We start from the raw sequence: 21,568 nt of genomic DNA on the forward strand, positions 1-21,568 counted from the left end.
GGTATATTTATTTTTCACTAGGGGTCATTTTTTTTGTTTTGTGTTTAGGTTTTTTGAGCTAAATGCCTGAAACAAGGCCTTTGGTTAACACAAGCTCAAGATATTTTCATGTTTTATTTAACAGTATAAAATACATAGTACCCCCTTTTGATTTTGTATGAAAAATGCTTTTAGCTGTCTTGAAAAAAGCAGAGGCTGTTAGAGACATTAAACGTTATCGTGCTGAACTGGTAAACTCATCTACTTACTTTAACAGCTTCACTGTGTTTATAATCATGCTCTTGCAAACTATTCTAACTCAAACTTTCAAGTTAAGTGTTTTTAAATAAAGAGTTGTCAGAGCTGATTGGTGGTGACACTGAAGTCATGTGACCATGGTGTAGTTCGTTTATGGCTTACATGTAGCTCCAGCATGTATAAATGTTTTGCTCATTTGTGAAGATTAAATGTGTAAGAATTATAAACTTTTGTTGGACATATAGAGCTTATTTTCTTCACAAATCAAAAAGCCAATGGAAACTGCATTTTTGCCTAGGGAACCAGGATGATGGTAACAAAAATACAAAAAGGACAAAAATTGGTTTCGATCAGAAAACCCCAAGTTTATCATGGTTTAAGAGTTCAATTTTTCTGCGACCAAAAAGCTGTGCGTGCAGCATCAGTCGCTTGACATAGTGTCCCAAATTGTACACTTTTATTTCTCGCGACGGTCGTGTTTTGTACGTGTCAGTGAATCCACCGAGACGTAGTCTCATTTGCCATTTTGTGATTGTCATCTCTTTAAGGCCGCAGCACACCCTCGATGCGGACTATTACCTGCCATTTTATGCACCATTACGTCACCAAAGTGTGCGGCGTTTAAGGCTGGGCTGTATTTTGCTGCGCCTCAGCTTGTTTGCTGCACAATGCGGATTTGCCGAATTTCCTCTTGTCCATTATCTCCTGAATAAAGCCACATATCCAGGTAACAAGAAGATGAATGAGGTTTCAAAATACTCCCTGTGTCCGTAACAACTATTACGGACAGTCTATTGCAGCTTATTTCTGAACCGCTGCCCTCATTGTTGCAGAGTGGTCCATCTTAATCCAGGTACAGTGACACTCTTTTTCGTGCCGGGTCACTTTGACTCCGTCTAGTCTGTCGTTTCAGAACGAGTTCTCTCGAACTTCTCTCCAGCGGCTCCCAATGGATATCAGCTGCAAGATTTAGGTCTAATACGAAGGAAAAAAGCCCCCCGATGATTTGTTGTATTATCCATTATTCCAGCCCTTCATTTCTGAAGAGTGATCACATTATCTTGAGTAAGTATGTCACGCTGGGAATGACCTCACCATTTGTCACCGGCCCAGACACCCGAATGGGCATTAATAGTTTCAGCTGATGAATTTTAAAAAGCATTAACAGAGCCTCTGTTCGCAGACGACGAAATGAAATTGGGATTTCGGTCGAACACGAGATGAAAATATCATGTTTTCGGCAGAGGGATTAAAGAAATTGCGATAAGAAATGATTTTCTTTTTTTGCTGAGGCCAATCCTAGTAATTAGATTTTTACTTCAACGATCAAGTCGTTCGAGTCATATAATGCTGAAGTTAATTACATATATTGAAGGAAAAGCAAAGAAACTTGCAGTGAATGACAGAAATCCAGTATAATAGTCTGCGGACTGCTCTTATTGACTGCATATTAGCTGTCTCTGATGTGCAAATGATTTAGAAAGTGCTTTCCTTTCCCTTTGAAATGCCTCATAAACATGCTGCTTTTTATCATTCACTTGGGCTGGGCTTTTCATTGGTGGCTTTTATTGCTTGTTTACAGGTTTGTTTGGGATCACCATTGGGAAGTGTCCTGTGAAAACCGTCTGAACGCACAAAACGGTCTTGCGTTTACTTTAGTGCCACATTACCCTTCGCCGCATGGCGAGCGCCATCCATACGCAGCCCTTCACAAACAGTGATTACTGAGATTAGTTGATGCCACCATGGATTATTGAAACAGCCCATTATGTTTAACAGCCTCGAATGATGTTTTATCACCGTGAAAATGATATTTACCAGAGAGAGTGCAGGGAAGAGCTTGTCTCCTTCGATTATCGTCTGACGTCGTGCCACCTCCACTTTAGTGCCAACCCAGAATCAAATTACTTCTCTTGAGGAAATGAACCCACTTTCAAAACAATTAGTTTGCAATATTAAGTACGTCTTTTAATCTCTAAAATAGCAGCGGGGTGCTGTGGTACACCCAAGCACGCACATCTCCAGATCATATAAGAGGAAAAACTGTCGATAACAGTAAGGGAGACTTATTTCTTTGGACTAGATACTCGATCTGATTTGAGTTAGCTGAATGAATTTAAAGGGAAACCCTTTGGCAGACAGGCCGAGAAGCTGGCGAAAAGAGCATGTGAATGGTCTAGGATTTGATTAGGCTATTCGAAGCAAATTCAATATCCAGTTCCTACTGTAAAATGCAATCAGGGCTCATAAGGAACTGGAACAGCAGCGTTCGATATCTGACGTTGCCGCTGAACACCTGTCACTGAGTGGATGTTGCAGTTTCGAGCAACTGCAGCAAAAGCAGATGTGCTCTGGAGTGCGATGTAAAATTTTCATCAAAATGTAATGCCTCGCTACTAAGAGCTTCTGAAAGCTGTCAGATGCAGCTCCAATGATTTATCCTTCCAGTCTCGTACATAAACCATGGCTTGTGTTCGGAATGGAATTCTTGTGTACTGTTGACTGCATACTGCACAATATGTACCGCATACGGCCTATTTTTTTTTTTAACTAAATATCCATTCATTCTTTATTTAACCAGTTAAAAACTCATTGAGATTAAAATATCTTTTTCAAGAGTGACCCGGCCAAGAAAGCAGCAACAAATACCTTTAAAGCTGCAAGCAGCGATGAAAGGGCCCTCGCACCCGGGCTCACCGCCGATTGTTTACAACAAAAAAAAGTACATAACCTCGAAAACAGAAACAAGAAACTCAACAGTGTGAGACATGAGCGGAGCTGAAAGCAAATAAATTAATAAAACAAAACACATACTAACTCCAGTCAGTTCAACACTAATCTAAACAAAGAAAAGCAAAGAAAAACAAATCTTCAGCATGAACGCCAACTAACTACACTCACTAACAAAACATAAATCCCGCTCCTACCCTCGTGTTTTTATACAAGCGATATTCTACGTGTTGCTTTGTGTAAGTCACGTGACATACTAACCTTGTCTCAACACCACGAGTCAAGAGATGAGTTAAACTAACAGCCCTTGGTAAAAGAGTGGAGATCAAATCACAGCACTAACAGACGAATAGTCTGAGTTAAATCACAGATGAGCCAAAATGCAACATGAAAAGAAAAGGAAGCGATCTATCTTAACTCAAAATATACCAACAAATCATAACTATAACAAAACTCAAAAAGAGGTGGACAGCGTGACAATCAACAAAAGAAAATGTGCTCTCCCGTCTTGCGTCCTGCAGCAGCTGGTGGCGCTATGCTTATAACTGAATATTGGCATGTAGATGTGTTCAGACCAAAACTGTTTGCAAATATGTGAAGTTTGGTGTAGATTGAACATCGTATACTTAAGTAAGTGTAAAACATGACATAACCTGCTGCCAACAGGTGGCGCTATGATTATAAAAGAATATTGGCCTTCGGATGTGTTCAGGACCAGACTCTTATGAAACCTGAAATTTGGGGCAGATCGGACATTAGTTGCAACTTCCTTTTTCATGGTGAAACATTGAATTTGTCAGGCCGCCACAGACACGCCCTCCAACGAAAACTCTAGATCTTCACAATTTAATGTCACAAAGGGCTTTAAATTAGACTGCCCAATTTTGGTGTTGATCTGAATAAATCTCTAGGAGGAGTTCAATAAAATAAGATGCCTGAAAATGGCAAAATCAGCATAAAACTTGTCCGGATTTGGGGATTTGGATTTCGTACCTGGAGACTTTTTTGTAGGTATTGGTGTGTTACATGTATGTACTGATTTTCAGACGAAAACTTTTGCCAGTTCTGATGCATGCGCAAAGTTCCGTGAGTTTTTGAGTATGTTTAGGCCCTCAAAAATGCAATTCATTTTGAAACGGAATAATAATAATAAACGGAGCAATTCCAATGGACCTTTATCACACCGGAATTGAACACCGGAAGCTCTTGTCGAAGCAGTGTATCGATTCTTCCGGTTATGTATATTTTTCAATATGCTGTAATCACTAGTTGAATAAAAGCCTGTTAAAATGAGCATCTGCAGGTTGATTTCAAAAAAGAAATATTCTGATGATTACTATGCACAGAATTTTCCAAACGCAAAGGAACTTGTAGTTTTAATCCAACGTACCGATCTGAGAAACCCATGGCTCGTAAACATTCGTGATTTCACCACACTGCGTCAGTGCTGCGGTGTGTGTGAGACCTGATGATCGGAATCAACGTATTTATTCATTTGTATGAAATTTTACAAATTTTGCACTGTATGTAATTTACGTTTATGCCAAAATTCTTAATTAATACTCAAATCACGCTGTCAACGCGTTATACTGTCTAAGATTAATTAGCTAAAATGTTCAACATTGTTATTTCTTTAAGGCAACGCCCGCGCATTCATTCATCTATTTTAATAGCGCTCATACAGAAATTAACCATGGTATGTGTAGTAAAACTATGGCAATACAATTGGAAATCAGTCTGCGGAAAAAATAAAATATAACATGGTTACTACATTTACTATAGTAAATCCATGGTTAATTTTGATGTAAACAGGTATAAGATATGATGAGAAAGACATTGTTAATGAGAAGACGAAATTGACTGCAGCAGGTTAAATTTATTTATTATTCAGAATGCACATTTGGAAGAGAAATATATTAATAGGAACATTTCAGCAGGTGATATGAGATAGTAGTCCTAAACGTCCTCAGTTTCGAAATGCATGCAGCAAGCGAACTTGCTCCCGCCTAATATTTTAGAAGGAGCTTAATTCATCCCACGCGTCTCATCCGTGTTGTGTCAGGAAATCACGAAAACTGAGGCAGTGTGTCGTTGTTTAGAATAAAAGCAACCAAACACACTTCAGTAACACCGGTGAAAGAAAGGAAAGAGAAGATTCTCACATTAGTTTTCATTGCGTTGCGATGGGACCGGAAGTGGGGATACACTGCTTCGCTTCCCGGATACAGGAAGTGAGATAAAGGTCCATAGGGTCCTTGCACCTCTGTGTTTGGGACCTAATAAACATACAGGTTTACAACATAACACAAAGCACAAATCAACGATCACAACAGCAATTTACCAGAGGATAAAACACATCATTTGTTAAAAGCAGTTTAAAGTCATTTAGTGACAGAAGCATCCTAGTAAAAAATTAATAGATTTAAAATGTATTTATATTAAGTATAGTTCAAGTCTATTAACATATTTACTGACTTATCGCTCTAGATTTACAGATATAAAAATTGTAATTAATCTGTTTGGAGTACTACTTGTGCACAATGTGCATTTCTTAATATTAAGCCTAAAATATGTTTTATTGATGAGGATTGTATGATCCTAAAATATTTTGCATTTAAAGACCGATATTATTTAAAGAGGACCTAAAGTATACTTGCAATAGTTCAACTTTAGCGCAATCAGATATACTTCAGTATATCTTTAGTTAGACTTTAGCACTACTTCTGCACTATTAAAGTGCATTAAGTACAAAATGAGTTGTTCCAATTTAGCAGACTTTAAATAACCAGTTTAGAATGCTAAAAGTACAATTGCAGGGTATTTTTATTAAGTACATAAGATGTAAATGTATTTGTAGTATACTTATACTTGTGGCATAAAATTAATGTATTTTAAATTCATTGTAGTAAATTTATTTTTTTACTAGGGATGTTTTGTAAGTTATTCCCAGCCAAAAAAGCATTATATCTAAAACTGTTTTTTCCCTAGCTCTGTTCGAACCAGAGGAACTTTAAAATGTATCAGATCATTGTAGTGTACGTTTGAATTGGAAAAGCTAAAAAAAACAAGATGGATTTAGACCACAAATAGACTTATAAATGAAACAATACCAGTTAAAACTTCTTCAACAAAAGATACAAAGATGGTAACTCGACCTTCTCATATAAAGTGCAGTGATGTGTTTGATAGCTACAACCAGTAAAGTGCTGTTAAAAACACTATCAGGTTTTTTCTGGATGATGTCCTGGGGCATTCATATAGAGCAGATCTCCATGGTCCAATAGTGGTAAGGTAGTTGCAGACCACCAAATATTTTCTTAAAAGAAAATAAAGATCTGTTTCTGTAAAACCCAATTTAAGCTTAAGAATAACCACCATAGACATCCCCTCAAAACATTTTTTAGGCTGGTCTGCCTCAGCTGTCTCAAAGCGGAATGTCAAAGTGATTGAGAAAACCAATCAAATAAAAGTAGGCAGAGCGTGAATTCCAGCACAAAGTGTCAGTTTTAACAATGAAAGAGAGCAAAGTAAGAGAGAAGTGGTTAAACACTTAAACATTAAATATTTGTTTACCGTTTTACAATAGAATTGTTAAAGGGCACCTATTATTCCCCTTTGTTCAAGATATAATATGTATCTATATATATATCTCAGGTGTCCCCAGAATGTGTCTGTGAAGTTTCATCTTCAGAAACCCCACAGATCATTTATTATATCATTTTGAAAATGCCTATTCTGAGTGGAAGCAGAAGCAGAAGCAGAAACTCTTTTTAGTGCATGTCTCTTTAAATGCAAATGAACTGCTGCGTCCCGCCCACTTTTCCAGAACTAAACTGAACTGTTAAAAAAACATCTGATTGGTTTAGATTATCCTGTATATCACGCTGAAATCACGTTTTAAATTTCTGATATAAAACTTCTGATATGTGGGTTTCTGAATGCACACATCCGAAGCGCACGCACAGAAAGCGACTGTCACACAGAAAATCACTTACTGCTCTGTACTGAATAACATCTGTAGCCTTAATAAGAAGACATTTCTTAAAGGGTCATCGGATGCTGAGTTCACTTTTACATTTTAACATTTAAACATTAATGTGTGTTGTCAGTGTGTGTACAAATCGACCCTATAATGATACAAATCCATGCAGTGGTTTTTAATTAATCTGTAAAAATAATATCCCCTTTTTCAAATCGAGCCGTTCTCAGATGCCTGTCGTTGTGCCGTCACACCAACAGAGGCCACTCCCACAATAGTTGATTGACATGAGCGTCTTACCTCAGATCAGCTGTAACAGTCCGACCTCTTTGTTTTGATGCCGGAGCAGGGATGTAAGTTAGACAAGAATATCTCCGATTGAGCGATTGAGGTGTTGCTGGATGTGATAATGAACATAGTGGTCGTCATTTACTCCCGACATCTGAGCCGCTGAAGATGCAGTGGATTATGTTTGTTTGTGAAGGGAATGAACCTCCAGATCCACATATATCCGTCTATGTTCACGCAAATCATTCGTGATCCAGCTTCACTTACAGCAGAAGTGAGTATAAGGGTTTTTTATGAATCTTTGCGATCGCCTTTCCTAATAATGTGCTAGTTAGCAAGTTTAGCGGCTAAACGCGGCTAAAGTAAACAGGCTCGTCACTCCACAGAGAGAAGAGAGGGGCGGGGCGAGCAGAGCTCATTTGCATTTAAAGCAGCCTCGACCAGAATGAGATGATTTTTGCAGAGCTGATTTTGACAAGGTAAAGTAAACCAGTGGTAATATAAAGTGATATGAACTAAACTTCTTTTTTCTCAAGTGTCACTGTTTTTAAAGGTGACATAGCATGAAAATCTGACTTTTTCCATGTTTAAGTGCTATAATCAGGTTCCCGGTGTACCTATTTCTCTGCAAGCATTTAACAAAACGAACTGCTCAGATTTCGCTCCCCCCGTGATGTAAGAAGGGGATCTTATTATAATATTCCCACCCCTTAATCTGCACGTTCCCACCCACCACAAGCAATAACGGTGTACCAGTTCTAACCCTAATGGCAAAAGTTTGAGCAAAGCATGCTAAGTGTTCTGTCGTTGGCTGCACAGATGAGCACAGAACACTATTTAGAATCCCAGCCTCAGAGGAGACAAGAGAACAGTGCATTTATTGATTTATTTACTGTATATTACACTGCTGCCACACAGATCTAGTATAAACGTGATTTCTTTCCCAGCTGTTCGCAGACATAACCAGCTGTTTTTGTAACTCGTGTGTTTTTATCATAAAGTTGTGTGTGTTTAACAGTTTAAACGCAATACGACATCAACAAGAAGCACTTAGTTTAGTACTCACATGCTGTGTGACAGCTGCTTTTTGAGTGTGTGCTTCAGATGTGTGCACTCAGAAAACTGTAATTCAGAGGTTTAAACTCATGACTGTAAAAAGCATGATAGACATGATAATCAAAACTAAAATGATGTTTTTTAGAAGAGTAATTGAGCTACAAGCTGTAACTGCACAGCTCTATTCTGGAAAAGGGGGCGGGGAGCAGCAGCTCATTTGCATTTAAAGAGACATGCACGAATACAGCGTGCTTCTGCTTTCACTCAAAATAGGCATTTTCAAAATGATATAATAAATGATCGGTGGGGTATTTTGAGCTGAAACTTTACAGACATGTTCTGGGGACACCTGGGACTTATATTACATATCGTAAAAAAGAGCATAATAAAATCTTCCTAACTGAATGTGATCAGGCATGAAATGTTTTGTGTTTTAGACACTGTTTCGCATACATATAAGAGTGAATGTGTGCATATTTAAAAACATTATTTGCAAATTGTTCACAGTTATTGCGCTATTATAACTATTGTGCCCTTTTAATCCAAGTTTGTATAAAAATGTGTTGGCTTTGTCAGTCTGAATCAGTAATCAGACAAAGTAGTTGAAAATCATTGAAGAAACTCCGTCTTGAGTCTCATGCTGATTCATCCTGTCTTTTTATTCATGTACACGTCTGTTTGTCTTTCCCCAATGCGTCTCTCTTGGCATCTCTGAGCAGCTGTGTGATCATCCTATAGACAAGAGCCTTATTCTATACACTCTCGACATCAAACTTTACTTTTCTTGCATAATTGAAGTTTTAGCTGCTGGCTACGATCTTTCTCAATCTTAGCTCAATTCCATCTTTTCTCTCTCTGCTTTCTGAACAAATCCAGTCTTTCACTGACCTTTGAACCCTTTGGAGAGCCGCTCATTCCACAGCTGGTCTTACAATCACTACACATCAGAGCAGTTGGGCTCCGTTCCCCGGAGCTTCACCACACGCCAGCCTACATCACTCTCCATTCACAGCGTTTCAGTGCAGCGCCGTTCCCAGCAGACGCTCTGACAATGAAACCTGCGTCTTTAAAGCGCATTGTATCTGGTCTTGTTGATGATGTGTTATGCAGTGTGCATGAATAGTCAGAAAGTGCTAGAAATTCAAATGACTCTTTTTTTTTTAAGTGTTTTTTGTGTTCCAACTCTTTTTTCCACAAAACACTATTGTAGAATCATTGTCATGAGAATATGTGAATCCACCAAATTCAGCAGGAAATGTGCATTGCAGGAACATAGAGTTAAAACTCAAAGGTTTGCAAACGTGATAAAAAGTTTCATACTTCTGACCTGAGGTGATTCTGTATGATTAAAGATATTTTTAGTGTTTTCTAATGTGTTGCTATGTGGTTGCTAGCTGGTTATTTACTGGCCCAAGTCAAAAGTACATGCAAAACTTACATGCAAAGTTTAATATTTAAGACTGGGACTGTGTGCTTTATTGAAATGATACAAAAATTGCAATGAAAAAATTAAAACCTAATATTAAGACTAGATATTAAGAAACGAAGACTACTATTTGTATGGTAATTTTGCAGTGGTAGTGTAAAATTAAAACTATTCTTGTATATTTTTCTTGAATATATAAAATATTTAGTATATATGTTATTTAAAAATTGCAATTATAATTGTTCTGTAAGCTAAATGTATTACTTAGTCATTATTTTTCTTGAATATATATATATATATATTTAATATATTTAATAATTTAATGTATTTATATTTCATATTTGATATTTTTAAAATTTGTATTACAGTGTAATTTTATAATAGTAATATTTATTATTTTATTTAAAAATCGTAGTAATAATTGTTCTGTAAACTAAATGTATTATTCTATTAATTTTCTTAAATATGTTTTTATTTAATATATATATATTTCATATTTGTATATTTTTCAATCTGTATTACAGTGTAATTTTATAATAGTAATATTTATTACTTTATTAAAACTTTTTAATAATAATTGTTCTGTAAAATACATGTAATAAAAATTCATTATTATTATTATTATTATTATTATTATCATTAGTTCTGTTGATATTGTGCTGCCCTAAAAACAAAAAGACAAAATGTAGCCTTCATCACAATTTTTTTAAATTACTAAATAAATAAATTAATTAATAAATCTTATTCAGAAGTTTTAAAAAAAGATCAATAATTGCACCCCTGTTGTTCTTCATGTACATATTTTTGTTTATCTCTAACAGGTTCCTCAGATAGTGGATGAACACTTGCATGTTTGATTCCTGGTCATTATGACGTCACATCCTCCTCCGTCCTCATTGGACCATCAGGTTGGGATGTTCCGGGTTTTAAGCTGGAGCTGCTGTCACTCTACCACTTGGCCACGCCTCCTGTGGATTCTGTGGGTGTGGCTAAGCCCATGTTCGTCGGTTCACCAGCACTCGCACCCACATTCCATCAAGATCGCGGGGGACATCACCTTGGGGGGCCTTTTCCCAGTCCACGCTAGAGGTCATGCAGGGGTCCCATGCGGAGAAATAAAGAAGGAGAAAGGAATCCACCGGATGGAGGCCATGCTGTACGCACTGGACCAGATCAACAGTGACCCGGAGCTGCTGCCCAACATCACGCTAGGGGCCCGGATCCTCGATACGTGTTCCAGGGACACTTACGCTCTAGAGCAGTCTCTGACATTTGTCCAGGCTCTCATTCAGAAAGACACATCTGACATCCGCTGCTCCAACGGTGAACAACCAATCATACGCAAGCCTGAGCGCGTGGTGGGTGTGATCGGGGCGTCAGGGAGCTCAGTGTCCATTATGGTGGCCAATGTCCTGCGGCTGTTTGAGGTGAGAAATCATCTACAACATATGTGAGTGAGTGAGAGAGAGAGAGAGAGAGAGAGTACCAGGGTTGTAAAAAATGTAAAAATCTATCTATCTATCATCTATTTCTGTCATCTTTCTGTCGTTCGTTCATTCATTCGCTTGTTCATTCTATCTATCTATCTATCTATCTATCTGTCATCTCTCTGTCTTTCTGTTGTTCGTTTGTTCATTCGTTCATTTGTTCATTCTATCTGTCTATCTATCTATCTATCTCTGTCTTTCTGTCGTTCGTTCGTTCATTCATTCATTCATTCGTTCATTCTATCTATCTATATCCATCTGTCTGTCTCTCTGCTGTTCGTTCATTCGTTCATTCATTCGTTTGTTCATTCTATCTATCTATCTATCTATCTATCTATCTGTCATCTTTCTGTCGTTCTTTCGTTCGTTTGTTCGTTCGTTCATTTGTTCATTCTATCTGTCTATCTCTTTCTATCTATCTATGTCTTTCTGTCGTTCGTTCGTTTATTCATTCGTTCATTTGTTCATTCTATCTATCTATCTATCTATCTATCTATCTATCTATCTATCTATCTATCTATCTATCTATCTATCTATCATCTCTCTGTCTTTCTATTGTTTGTTTGTTCATTCGTTCATTTGTTCATTCTATCTATCTATATCTATATTTTTCTATCTGTCTATCTATCATCTTTCTGTCTTTCTGTTCATTTGTTCATTCTATCTATCTATATCCATCTGTCTGTCTCTCTGCTGTTCGTTCATTCGTTCATTCATTCGTTTGTTCATTCTATCTATCTATCTATCTATCTATCTATCTATCTATCTGTCATCTTTCTGTCGTTCTTTCGTTCGTTTGTTCATTCGTTCATTTGTTCATTCTATCTGTCTATCTCTTTCTATCTATCTGTCTTTCTGTCGTTCGTTCGTTTATTCATTCGTTCATTTGTTCATTCTATCTATCTATCTATCTTTCTATCTATCTATCTATCTATCTATCTATCTATCTATCATCTCTCTGTCTTTCTATTGTTCGTTTGTTCATTCGTTCATTTGTTCATTCTATCTATCTATCTATATCTATATCTATCTATCTGTCTATCTCTGTCTTTCTGTTGTTCGTTCGTTCATTCATTCATTCGTTCATTTGTTCATTCTATCTATCTATCTATCTATCTATCTATCTATCTATCTATCTATCTATCTATCTATCTATCTATCTATCTATCATCTCTCTGTCTTTCTATTGTTTGTTTGTTCATTTGTTCATTTGTTCATTCTATCTATCTATATCTATATTTTTCTATCTGTCTATCTATCATCTTTCTGTCTTTCTGTTGTTCATTTGTTCATTTGTTCATTCTATCTATCTATATCCATCTGTCTGTCTCTCTGCTGTTCGTTCATTCGTTCATTCATTCGTTTGTTCATTCTATCTATCTATCTATCTATCTATCTATCTATCTATCTATCTATCTATCTGTCATCTTTCTGTCGTTCTTTCGTTCGTTTGTTCATTCGTTCATTTGTTCATTCTATCTGTCTATCTCTTTCTATCTATCTATCTATCTATCTATCTATCTATCTATCTATCTATCTATCTATCTATCTATCTATCATCTCTCTGTCTTTCTATTGTTCGTTTGTTCATTCGTTCATTTGTTCATTCTATCTATCCTTATCTATATCTATCTATCTGTCTATCTCTGTCTTTCTGTTGTTCGTTCGTTCATTCATTCATTCGTTCATTTGTTCTATCTATCTATCTATCTATCTATCATCTCTCTGTCTTTCTATTGTTTGTTTGTTCATTCGTTCATTTGTTCATTCTATCTATCTATATCTATATTTTTCTATCTGTCTATCTATCATCTTTCTGTCTTTCTGTTGTTCATTTGTTCATTTGTTCATTCTATCTATCTATCTATATCTATATCTATCTATCTATCTATCTATCTTTTATTGTTTTGTCTACACAGCTCTCGTATGTTGGTGTATTTTCTTCAGCTAACAGTGATTTCAGCACGTGTGATATACAGTATTTCTGCATCAACATCATTGTTGGAACTACACTCAACAAATCAGCCATTTTGTTTTACAAATAATTTGAATTTTACATCAATCTGTCATTTCCCTTTAATTGCAGAGGTAGTTTTACAGCTATGGATTGTCTGATTTTCACATTGACCCAATAGTTTTTATTCTTTTGTACACCGTTTCCTTTGTGTTTGCCCTGCCATACCGGCCAGTCTGCTTTAAAATGGACAGGATCTGGATGCCTACGGGCCAGGACCTCACGTTAATTGACAAGGAGGATTAAAGAGACCGGCTAATCATGTTGTCGGCCTCTAGCTCTCTGGCATCCCATAGGCTTTTGAATATTAGTTCTGCTTTGTCTTATGTCCAGCGAGCATTTAGGCTGATTTTTATTCCCGACAGCTGTGAATTCTCATTGTCTGCAGTTGTTTTTACCAAACTTTCAATGCTCAAATGTTGTTGCAGTGACAGTCATTAATACTGCATTTTGCGCTTGTGGAATTTTAATGGGAAGGCTTGGATAATTTGCGACCGGACCATATGAACGCTGGGCAGGCATTACAAAGCTCCACATGTTGTGGCAACAAATGTTTCATCTGCATTTCAAAATGCAGCCTCCCTCGATGCTTGCCATGGTGAGGGGAAATGATTATTGCATATCGTATTCACTTTGAGCAACAATCGTATTTAGTGATCCTCATCCAAACACGCAGGGCTGTGAACCCTGTGCTATTTTATTTTACATCACCGTACTAACTTTACTACTTATATTTAAAATATTGTATTTACTCGCAGTCAAAGGTTTATAAAGAATTCAAATCTATAATAAGTCTCTTATGCTCAGCAAGGCTGCAATTATTTGATAAAATACAGTAAAATCAGTAATATTGTGAAATATTATTAGAATTTAAAAGAACTGTTTTCTTTTTGAATATCTTTTAATTTATTCCTGTGATGCGCAGCTGAATTTTCAGCATCATTACTCCAGTCTTCAGTGTCACATGATCCTTCAGAAATCATTCTAATATGCTGATTTGCTGCTCAACAAACATTTCTTATTAATATCAGCAATGAAAGTTGTGCTGCTTTCTGTTTTTGTGGAAACATTGATATACTATCATTTAAAAGATTGGTAAAGATTAAAAAAAATATTTTATTAAGCAAGGATGCATTCAATTGATCAAAAGTAACAATAAAGACATTTATAATGTTACAAATGTTACAAAAATTTTATTTCAAATAAATTCTGGCACCAAAAATGGCACCAAAATGAACAAAAATGCCCCATAAATTCAAGACAATGGGACAATTAAACAATGTATTATGCCTGTCGTGATTAAAATGAATGTGAAATTGAGTGTCAATTTGAGGAATTATTGTTTTTAAGCAGTGTTTTGTGCAGCGCTGAGTCTTATAACCAATCAAATGTGTTTCAGCTGAATTTAGGAATGCACTGGCCAATCAGAGCGCCTTAGATTAGTCAGCGCTTTAAAATGCTGGAGCTGTTGATGAGTGTGCACGCTCGCAGATTCCCTCATCATAAACAACACAGTGCAGATATGATGTAACTAAAAGATTACAGTTTTTCTCAGTCGCTTTGGTGCATTACTCAAATCTGAAATGAAATTCTCAAAACTACTTGTTCAACCTCCACATCATCTAGTCACTTGTGCACATCATAATAGCAGTTTCTCATTCTTTTGAACGAGTTGCGATTGCTTTGGTACATTCATGCAATTGATTATGTACATTTGTCTGCGTTTTCCTACATTATCAGTTGCTAGTGTCATGTTGCTCAAAATGTATTATATAGTTCTCTGTGCAATAGTCTTACCCCTCAAAACATCTAGTCATTAGTTCATCGTATAAGTCTTTACATGCAAAATGGTTAATCTAGTTGTCATAAACTGTCAAGTATATTTTCTACACATTCCTGTAGTCTGTCTGTAAATTTGCCATGCGTTGTGCAGGTGAATCTTGACTTTCACTAATAAGGGAATGTAGATTAACCAATAACAAACCAGTTCTCTCAAATTCCTCATACGGTGCTGCATGCAAAAGCAGAGTTCTGCCTAAGGGCTGATTCCTGTGTTTGCCTTTCTAATTTTGTATTTTCGCTTTTGTGCATCTGCCATGTACAAACATCTGACAGACATCTGTAAGATGTCAGTTTTACATACACTCTAAATCATAAACATCTTACAGTGAAGACATCTAATAAAAGTCTATTGGACACCTGGTAGGAAACGTGCAGATGAGCGAACACTCTAAAAAATAAATCTTGCAGATGTAAATGTAGACGTAAAATAGACGTCTTAGTGATGTACGTGCACTATCAGGGATATTTCTTTTTCTTGACTATCACAATGACTCTGTAATGTGTTTTTTTTCCTTTTCTTCCTATCCAGTCTCTTTCAATCAATATCTCACATACAGTAATGTGTACATTTGCACTATTGAAATGGATATATGACACACATAAGAATTGCAGCCTTCTGCATTTCAATACAGTAACTGTCATGCAAACTATTGCTTTAGTTTACATCAGGTAATGCTAATAGAGTACACTGTTTGATTGACAACATGACTAAGCATTTTGGCTGTCTTGTTTGTGAACAGTGACACAAGGACTTTTCATTCTGATGGCACTGATATGTTCATTGACATGCATACTTACTTTTGATAGATGAACTGAAGATTTTGAGTAAGTTACAGGCTTTTGCAGGTAATCCGTTGTGTTGTGCTGTTTGTATGAATTGCTTTGAGAAATGTGCATACTTCTTTGCAAATGTTAAGGATGATTTGAGAAATGCACCAAAGCGACTGAAAACTGTAATTTCATAGCTTCAGTGATTATAGCAGTAGTTTTTGCATAATTTGTGTTAGACTAGGCTAACGTCATGGACTGACACGTTTGTCTGTGAAGCAAGAATGTGATATGCCCAAAACGCAAACAAAAACTTTTTACATGGTTTCTTGTCTTTTTTAACATTAGAAACGTCTTTATTATAACTTTTGATCAATTTAAAGCATGCTTGCTAAATAAAAAAATAAACAAAACTCCAAGCTTTTGAATGGTGTAGTGTGTAATGTTACAAAAGCTTTTAATTTCTGATAAATTCTTATCTTTGGATCTTTCTATTCATCAAAGAATCCTGACAAAAATGTACTCAACTGTTTTAAATATTGATGATGATAATAATAATAATAATAATAATAAATGTTTGTTGAGCAGCAAATCAGCATATTAGAATGATTTGTGAAGGATCATGTGACACTGAAGACTGGAGTAATGATGCTGAAAATTCAGCTGCGCATCACAGAAATAAATTACATTTCAAAATATATTCAAATAGAAAACAGTTATTTTAAATAGTAAATAGTTTTACTTTGGATCAAATAAATGCAGGCTTGATGAGCAGAAAAGACTTTTTTAAAAAACATTCAAAATCTTTTGACTGGTAGTGTAATTTTAAGAAGTCTATTGCTATTGACAACAGTTTAAAATATTGATTGGGTAAAAAGTAATAGTAAATTAATCATTTGACATTAAAGACAACATATGAAGAGTTCAGATGCAAAAGCGTGCCATCTGAAATTTATATCTAAAATGAGCATTTTTATCAGGCTCCTGTGTTTATGTTCAGTTATTTTACTTTAATTGCATAGAAAAGGACCCATACATTGCCATTAGAGTGAAATTATTGAACCTAAACATAGAAGCCTGATAAAAATACTCATTTTAGATGAAAATTTCAGATGGCACTCAGACGCTTTTGCATCTGAACTCTTCACATGTTTTTTATAATAATAAGGTGATTATACAATTGCCCTCATAAATGTAAAAAGTGCCCCTGGGTGGAAATCAATTCCAGGGGGCAAGTATTTCCCCTTAATGGAAAAGTTATAAATAAATTCTATTTTAAAATGCATTTAAATAAAAAATTATTAATTTAAATAATAATAATATCTCCCATTATTACCGTTTCTACTGTATTTTAAAGGAGAAGTTAACTTCCAGGACAACAATTTACAAATAATTTACTCACCTCCTTGTCATCCAAGATGCTCATGTCTTTCTTTCTTCAGTTTTTTGAACTTCCAAAATGTAGTTTAAATGCAGCTTCAAAGGCTCTAAATGATCCCAGACGAGGAAGAAGGGTCTTATCCAGCGAAACAATCAGACATTGTTTTCGAAAATTACAAATGTGTATACTTTTTAAGCACAAAAGCTGGTGTAGCACAGGCTCTGGGATGTGCGTCCCCGGGTCATTCTTGAACGATTCATTCATTTTGAAGGAATCTTTAATGTGACTCGGGAAGAACGAGTCGTCTCTGCGAGTGATTCGTTCAGTCGCACATGTGCAACATCCTATTAGGTTCTGTACTGGAATTAGTTCACCTGTTTCGGGTCTTCGGGTTTTCCATTCGTTCATCTTATGGGGCGTCACGTGATGCTGATTTTGCTAAAATGAACGAAATGACTCGAAAAAAGATTCATTCATTTTGCTGAACAAGACTCAAAGAGCCAAGTCGATAAAATGATCCGTGCTTAAAAAGTATACACATTTTTATTTTCCAAAAAAAATGACCAATCGTTTCGCTCAGCTGGGATCATTTAGAGCCTTTGAAGCTGCATGTAAACTACATTTTGGAAGTTCAAAATTGGGGCACCAGTAAAGTCCATTAAATGAAAAAAAATCCTGAAATGTTTTCCTCAAAAACCATAATTTCTTTACGACTGAAGAAAGAAAGACATGAACATCTTGGATGACAAGGGGTGACTACATTATTTGTGAATTGATGTTCTGAAAGTGGACTTCTCCTTTAATAAATAAATGCAGGCTTGGTGACTTTAAAGCATTAAAAATCTAAAGCTTTGACCCCCAGCATACATGTTAAACCCTCCCATGACCTCATATCGTCTCGCCCCAGTTATAGTCGCTAAACATTTCCTGCAACAAATATTGCATATGCATGAGTGAACTTGTGACTCAGTGTCCAATTTGCTTGTCTGAAAAACTGGCGAGTACATTGTTGTTGGATCAAGCTCAGTTTGGATGAAGATAAGAGAGCACATTTGTGTAATCATCGTGTTTTTTGTGTGTTTGCTACAACAAAAGCACAGGGAAACAACGACAGCGAGATCTGCCTGGCGCAGGCTAGGTTGCGATTGGCCATTATTGGCAAGCACAAGCATTTATGATCCAAATTTTACTCGTGCAAGTTTTTCCTTAAGCAAACAAAAGCGCAAACAGCTATTCTTTATTCATCCTGAAAAGGCTCCAACTTTCTCCCGAGACGATCGTACTTGGTGGCTCGCTCATGCATTGCAATATTAGGCTCGTCTGAGAACACATGGCACGGACACCCTGCCCGGGAACGAGGGAAGCTCTGTGACGAATGCTGTGATTTGCTCCCCTAGTGTAAGCTTTTTTGCGAAGGCTATCTCGTCGCCTATATCCTCGGGTTCCACAGGACTCAAATCCCTTCCTACATGGCTCTTCTGTTTGAAATGAGAAGCCGGCATATTGTTCTGAGTTTTTTCCTCTTTCGTAAGGTGAAAAGGGAAATTGATTTTATGAGAGTCGACCGAGTGACAGACTAATAAAGCTTTTTTTAGCTCTTCTCTAATGGAACAAGACAACAGAGTCGGAGGCCGTCTACGCTTCGGTGTACACTGGTTAAGACCCCAAGAGAAGCTGCTTTGAATGTCGTAATACAATTTGAGCCCCCGTATCCCATCTGCGATGCATTATTGAGCTATAAAGAGCCCTTACTTCATTTGCGAACAAAGGCCGTGATGATCGCTGATTGATCTTAATAGCATTGCTTTGACAAAACAAAAATGTTCAAGAGAGACCCACGGGAAAAAGAAACTCCAATATATCTCATTTTATTCTTCTCTAAGGCAGTGGAGAGCAAATGTAGATTTCTGCTTTGGCTTCTGCTTAGTCTGCAATCACAGATACGATCTGAAACCATTTCTCCAAATGATCTGAGCTGCTCTCCACATTCATTTTGCAGCTTTGTATTCTTCCTGTACTTAAAAATGGACTCGCTTTGTCTGTTTTTATTCCTCCGAAGGAATGTTAGGAGGGGATGGAGTTGAGTAAGCATTTGGAGCAGCGTAGGGGACGCAAACCTGCAATGTCAGATTAAAGTGATCGCATGAATGCCGAGGCCTTACGTGTTTATTCGTGATGGATCGAAGAAAAAATGCAGCTGTATTGTTCCTAAATCCAGCATTTCCAGTTCACAGTTGTCATGGAAATGCTGTAATCTCATTAACGGGGCCATTGCTAAGCCTCTCAGTTGATTTCTGCCCTTGTCAAATGCATATTTACATCTTTTAGGTGATCCCATAATCTGGTTACGACAAAATATCAAAGACATCTCTGAATATTCTCATATTTAACGGTGTATTAAACATGAGAGTCAGAAATGCCTTCAAACCAGAAGAATCACTCTTAAATACATCGGGCGCTGGTAAAATAATGCTTTTTGCCACGATAATGGTGTAGTTACTGTATGGCATTGGCATGATATATCTTAAAGACTGCAAATTTAATTAATTTACTATATTGTCTGTTGAATTTCATTATTATAATTATATATTTTTTTTTATTTCACAGTACTATTGAAATTTAAAACAGTAAATATTCCTATCATCATTAGAGCTAAAAATACTAGTACCACCACCACCAATAACAATAATAATAAAATGCTCTATGAAATCTGTTTTATTTAATATATTAATATATTTCTGACTGTCAGGTTAAACTGAACTTTTATTTTGACGGGTTGCTGTGAAGAACTTTAGGGTTTTCGTTATATGACAATAGTTTTCTGCAAAAGAAATGAAGTGACTTTCGGAGCAGATCTAGAGATGATGTTCATGTGTTCATGTACTCATGTATTGAGGCAACAGAGACATGTATGTGTGTAGTAAACAAAACTGTGTGTCTGCATCATTCACTAACACAGACACGCAGAAATACGGCTCTTATTAAAGAAGAAGTCCACTTCTCAACAATTTACAAATAAAGTACTCCCCCCCTTGTCATCCAAGATGTTCATGTCTTTCTGTCTTAAGTCGTGAAGAAATTATGAGCAAAACATTTCAGGATTTTTCTCCATATAATGGACTTCATTGGTGCCCGATTTTGAACTTCCAAAATGTAGTTTAAATGCAGCTTCAAAGGTTCTAAATGATCCCAGCCGAGGAAGAAGGGTCTTATCTAGCGAAACGATCTGTAATTGTTTTCTAAAAATAAAAATGTGTATACTTTTTAAGCACAAAAGCTGGTGTAGCACAGGCTCTGGGATGTGCGTTCACGTACTATTGAATCACGTCGAAAGGTCACGTGGAACTACAGACCCAGTGTTTACAAAGCGAACGCACAAACACTAAGAAAGTGCAAGTAAATCAAACGCTGTTTACAAACAAAAAGCTACAACGATGTCGGACGATTCTGAAGTTGTAGGAGAAAATAAGATGGAGTTTTTCACCATACTCAGTACACAGACGATGACTCGTAGTAGTGATGGGAAGTTCGGATCATTTTACCGACTCAGACCTTTGAGTCTCGTTCAGCAAAATGAATGAACCTTTTTTCGAGTCCTTTCGTTCATTTTAGCAAAATCAGCATCACGTGACGCCCCATAAGATGAACGAACAACTCGAAAAACCCAAAGACTCGAAACAGGTGAACTAATTCAAGTACAGAACCTAATAGGATGTTGCGCATGTGCGACTGAACGAATTAAAGATTCATTCAAAATGAAAGAATCGTTCAAGAACGACCCATCACTAATTCGTAGCATTGTGGACGTGCATCCCAGAGCCTGTGCTACACCAGCTTTTGTGCTTAAAAAGTATACACGTTTTTATTGTTTGAAAAAAATGAGCGATCGTTTGGCTAGATAAGACCCTTCTTCCTCGGCTGGGATCATTTAGAGCCTTTGAAGCTGCATTTAAACTACATTTTGGAAGTTCAAAATTGAAGTCCATTATATGGAGAAAAATCCTGAAATGTTTTCCTCAAAAAACATAATTTCTTTACGACTGAAGACAGAAAGACATGAACATCTTGGATCACAAGGGGGTGAGTACATTATTTGTGAATTGTTGTTCTGGAAGTGGACTTCTCCTTTAAAATGCATTCTTAAAGTAGCGGTACTAGTAAAATGTGGAATCGTACCGTTTTTAACAGCAGGGTATTGTGATACTTTTTGAGTGTTGGTATATCGTGCAACACTGCACCAGACTACAATATTGTAAGCGTTCACATCAGTTCACTGTGTGTATATTCACAATGTTTCTTCATTCAGTTTTTCCAAATAGATTTCATAGAAATTCAAATTTCATTTAAAAAATACAAAAAC

General features: G+C 36.5%; 1 protein-coding gene across 2 annotated transcripts in view; it reads left to right on the forward strand.

Moving 5' to 3' along the window:
• Positions 1-21,568, forward strand: part of grm6a (glutamate receptor, metabotropic 6a) — an 81,749-nt gene that overhangs the window by 5,791 nt on the left and 54,390 nt on the right. For both annotated transcript variants that reach the window (XM_051117173.1, XM_051117172.1), the window contains exon 2: positions 10,538-11,143. In XM_051117173.1, coding sequence (XP_050973130.1) covers positions 10,586-11,143 — 558 coding nt within the window. In that variant the 5' untranslated portion in view covers positions 10,538-10,585. The remainder of the gene's footprint in view (positions 1-10,537; positions 11,144-21,568) is intronic.

The sequence above is a fragment of the Labeo rohita genome, chromosome 8, assembly GCF_022985175.1.
Source record: "Labeo rohita strain BAU-BD-2019 chromosome 8, IGBB_LRoh.1.0, whole genome shotgun sequence".
NCBI lineage: Eukaryota > Metazoa > Chordata > Actinopteri > Cypriniformes > Cyprinidae > Labeo > Labeo rohita.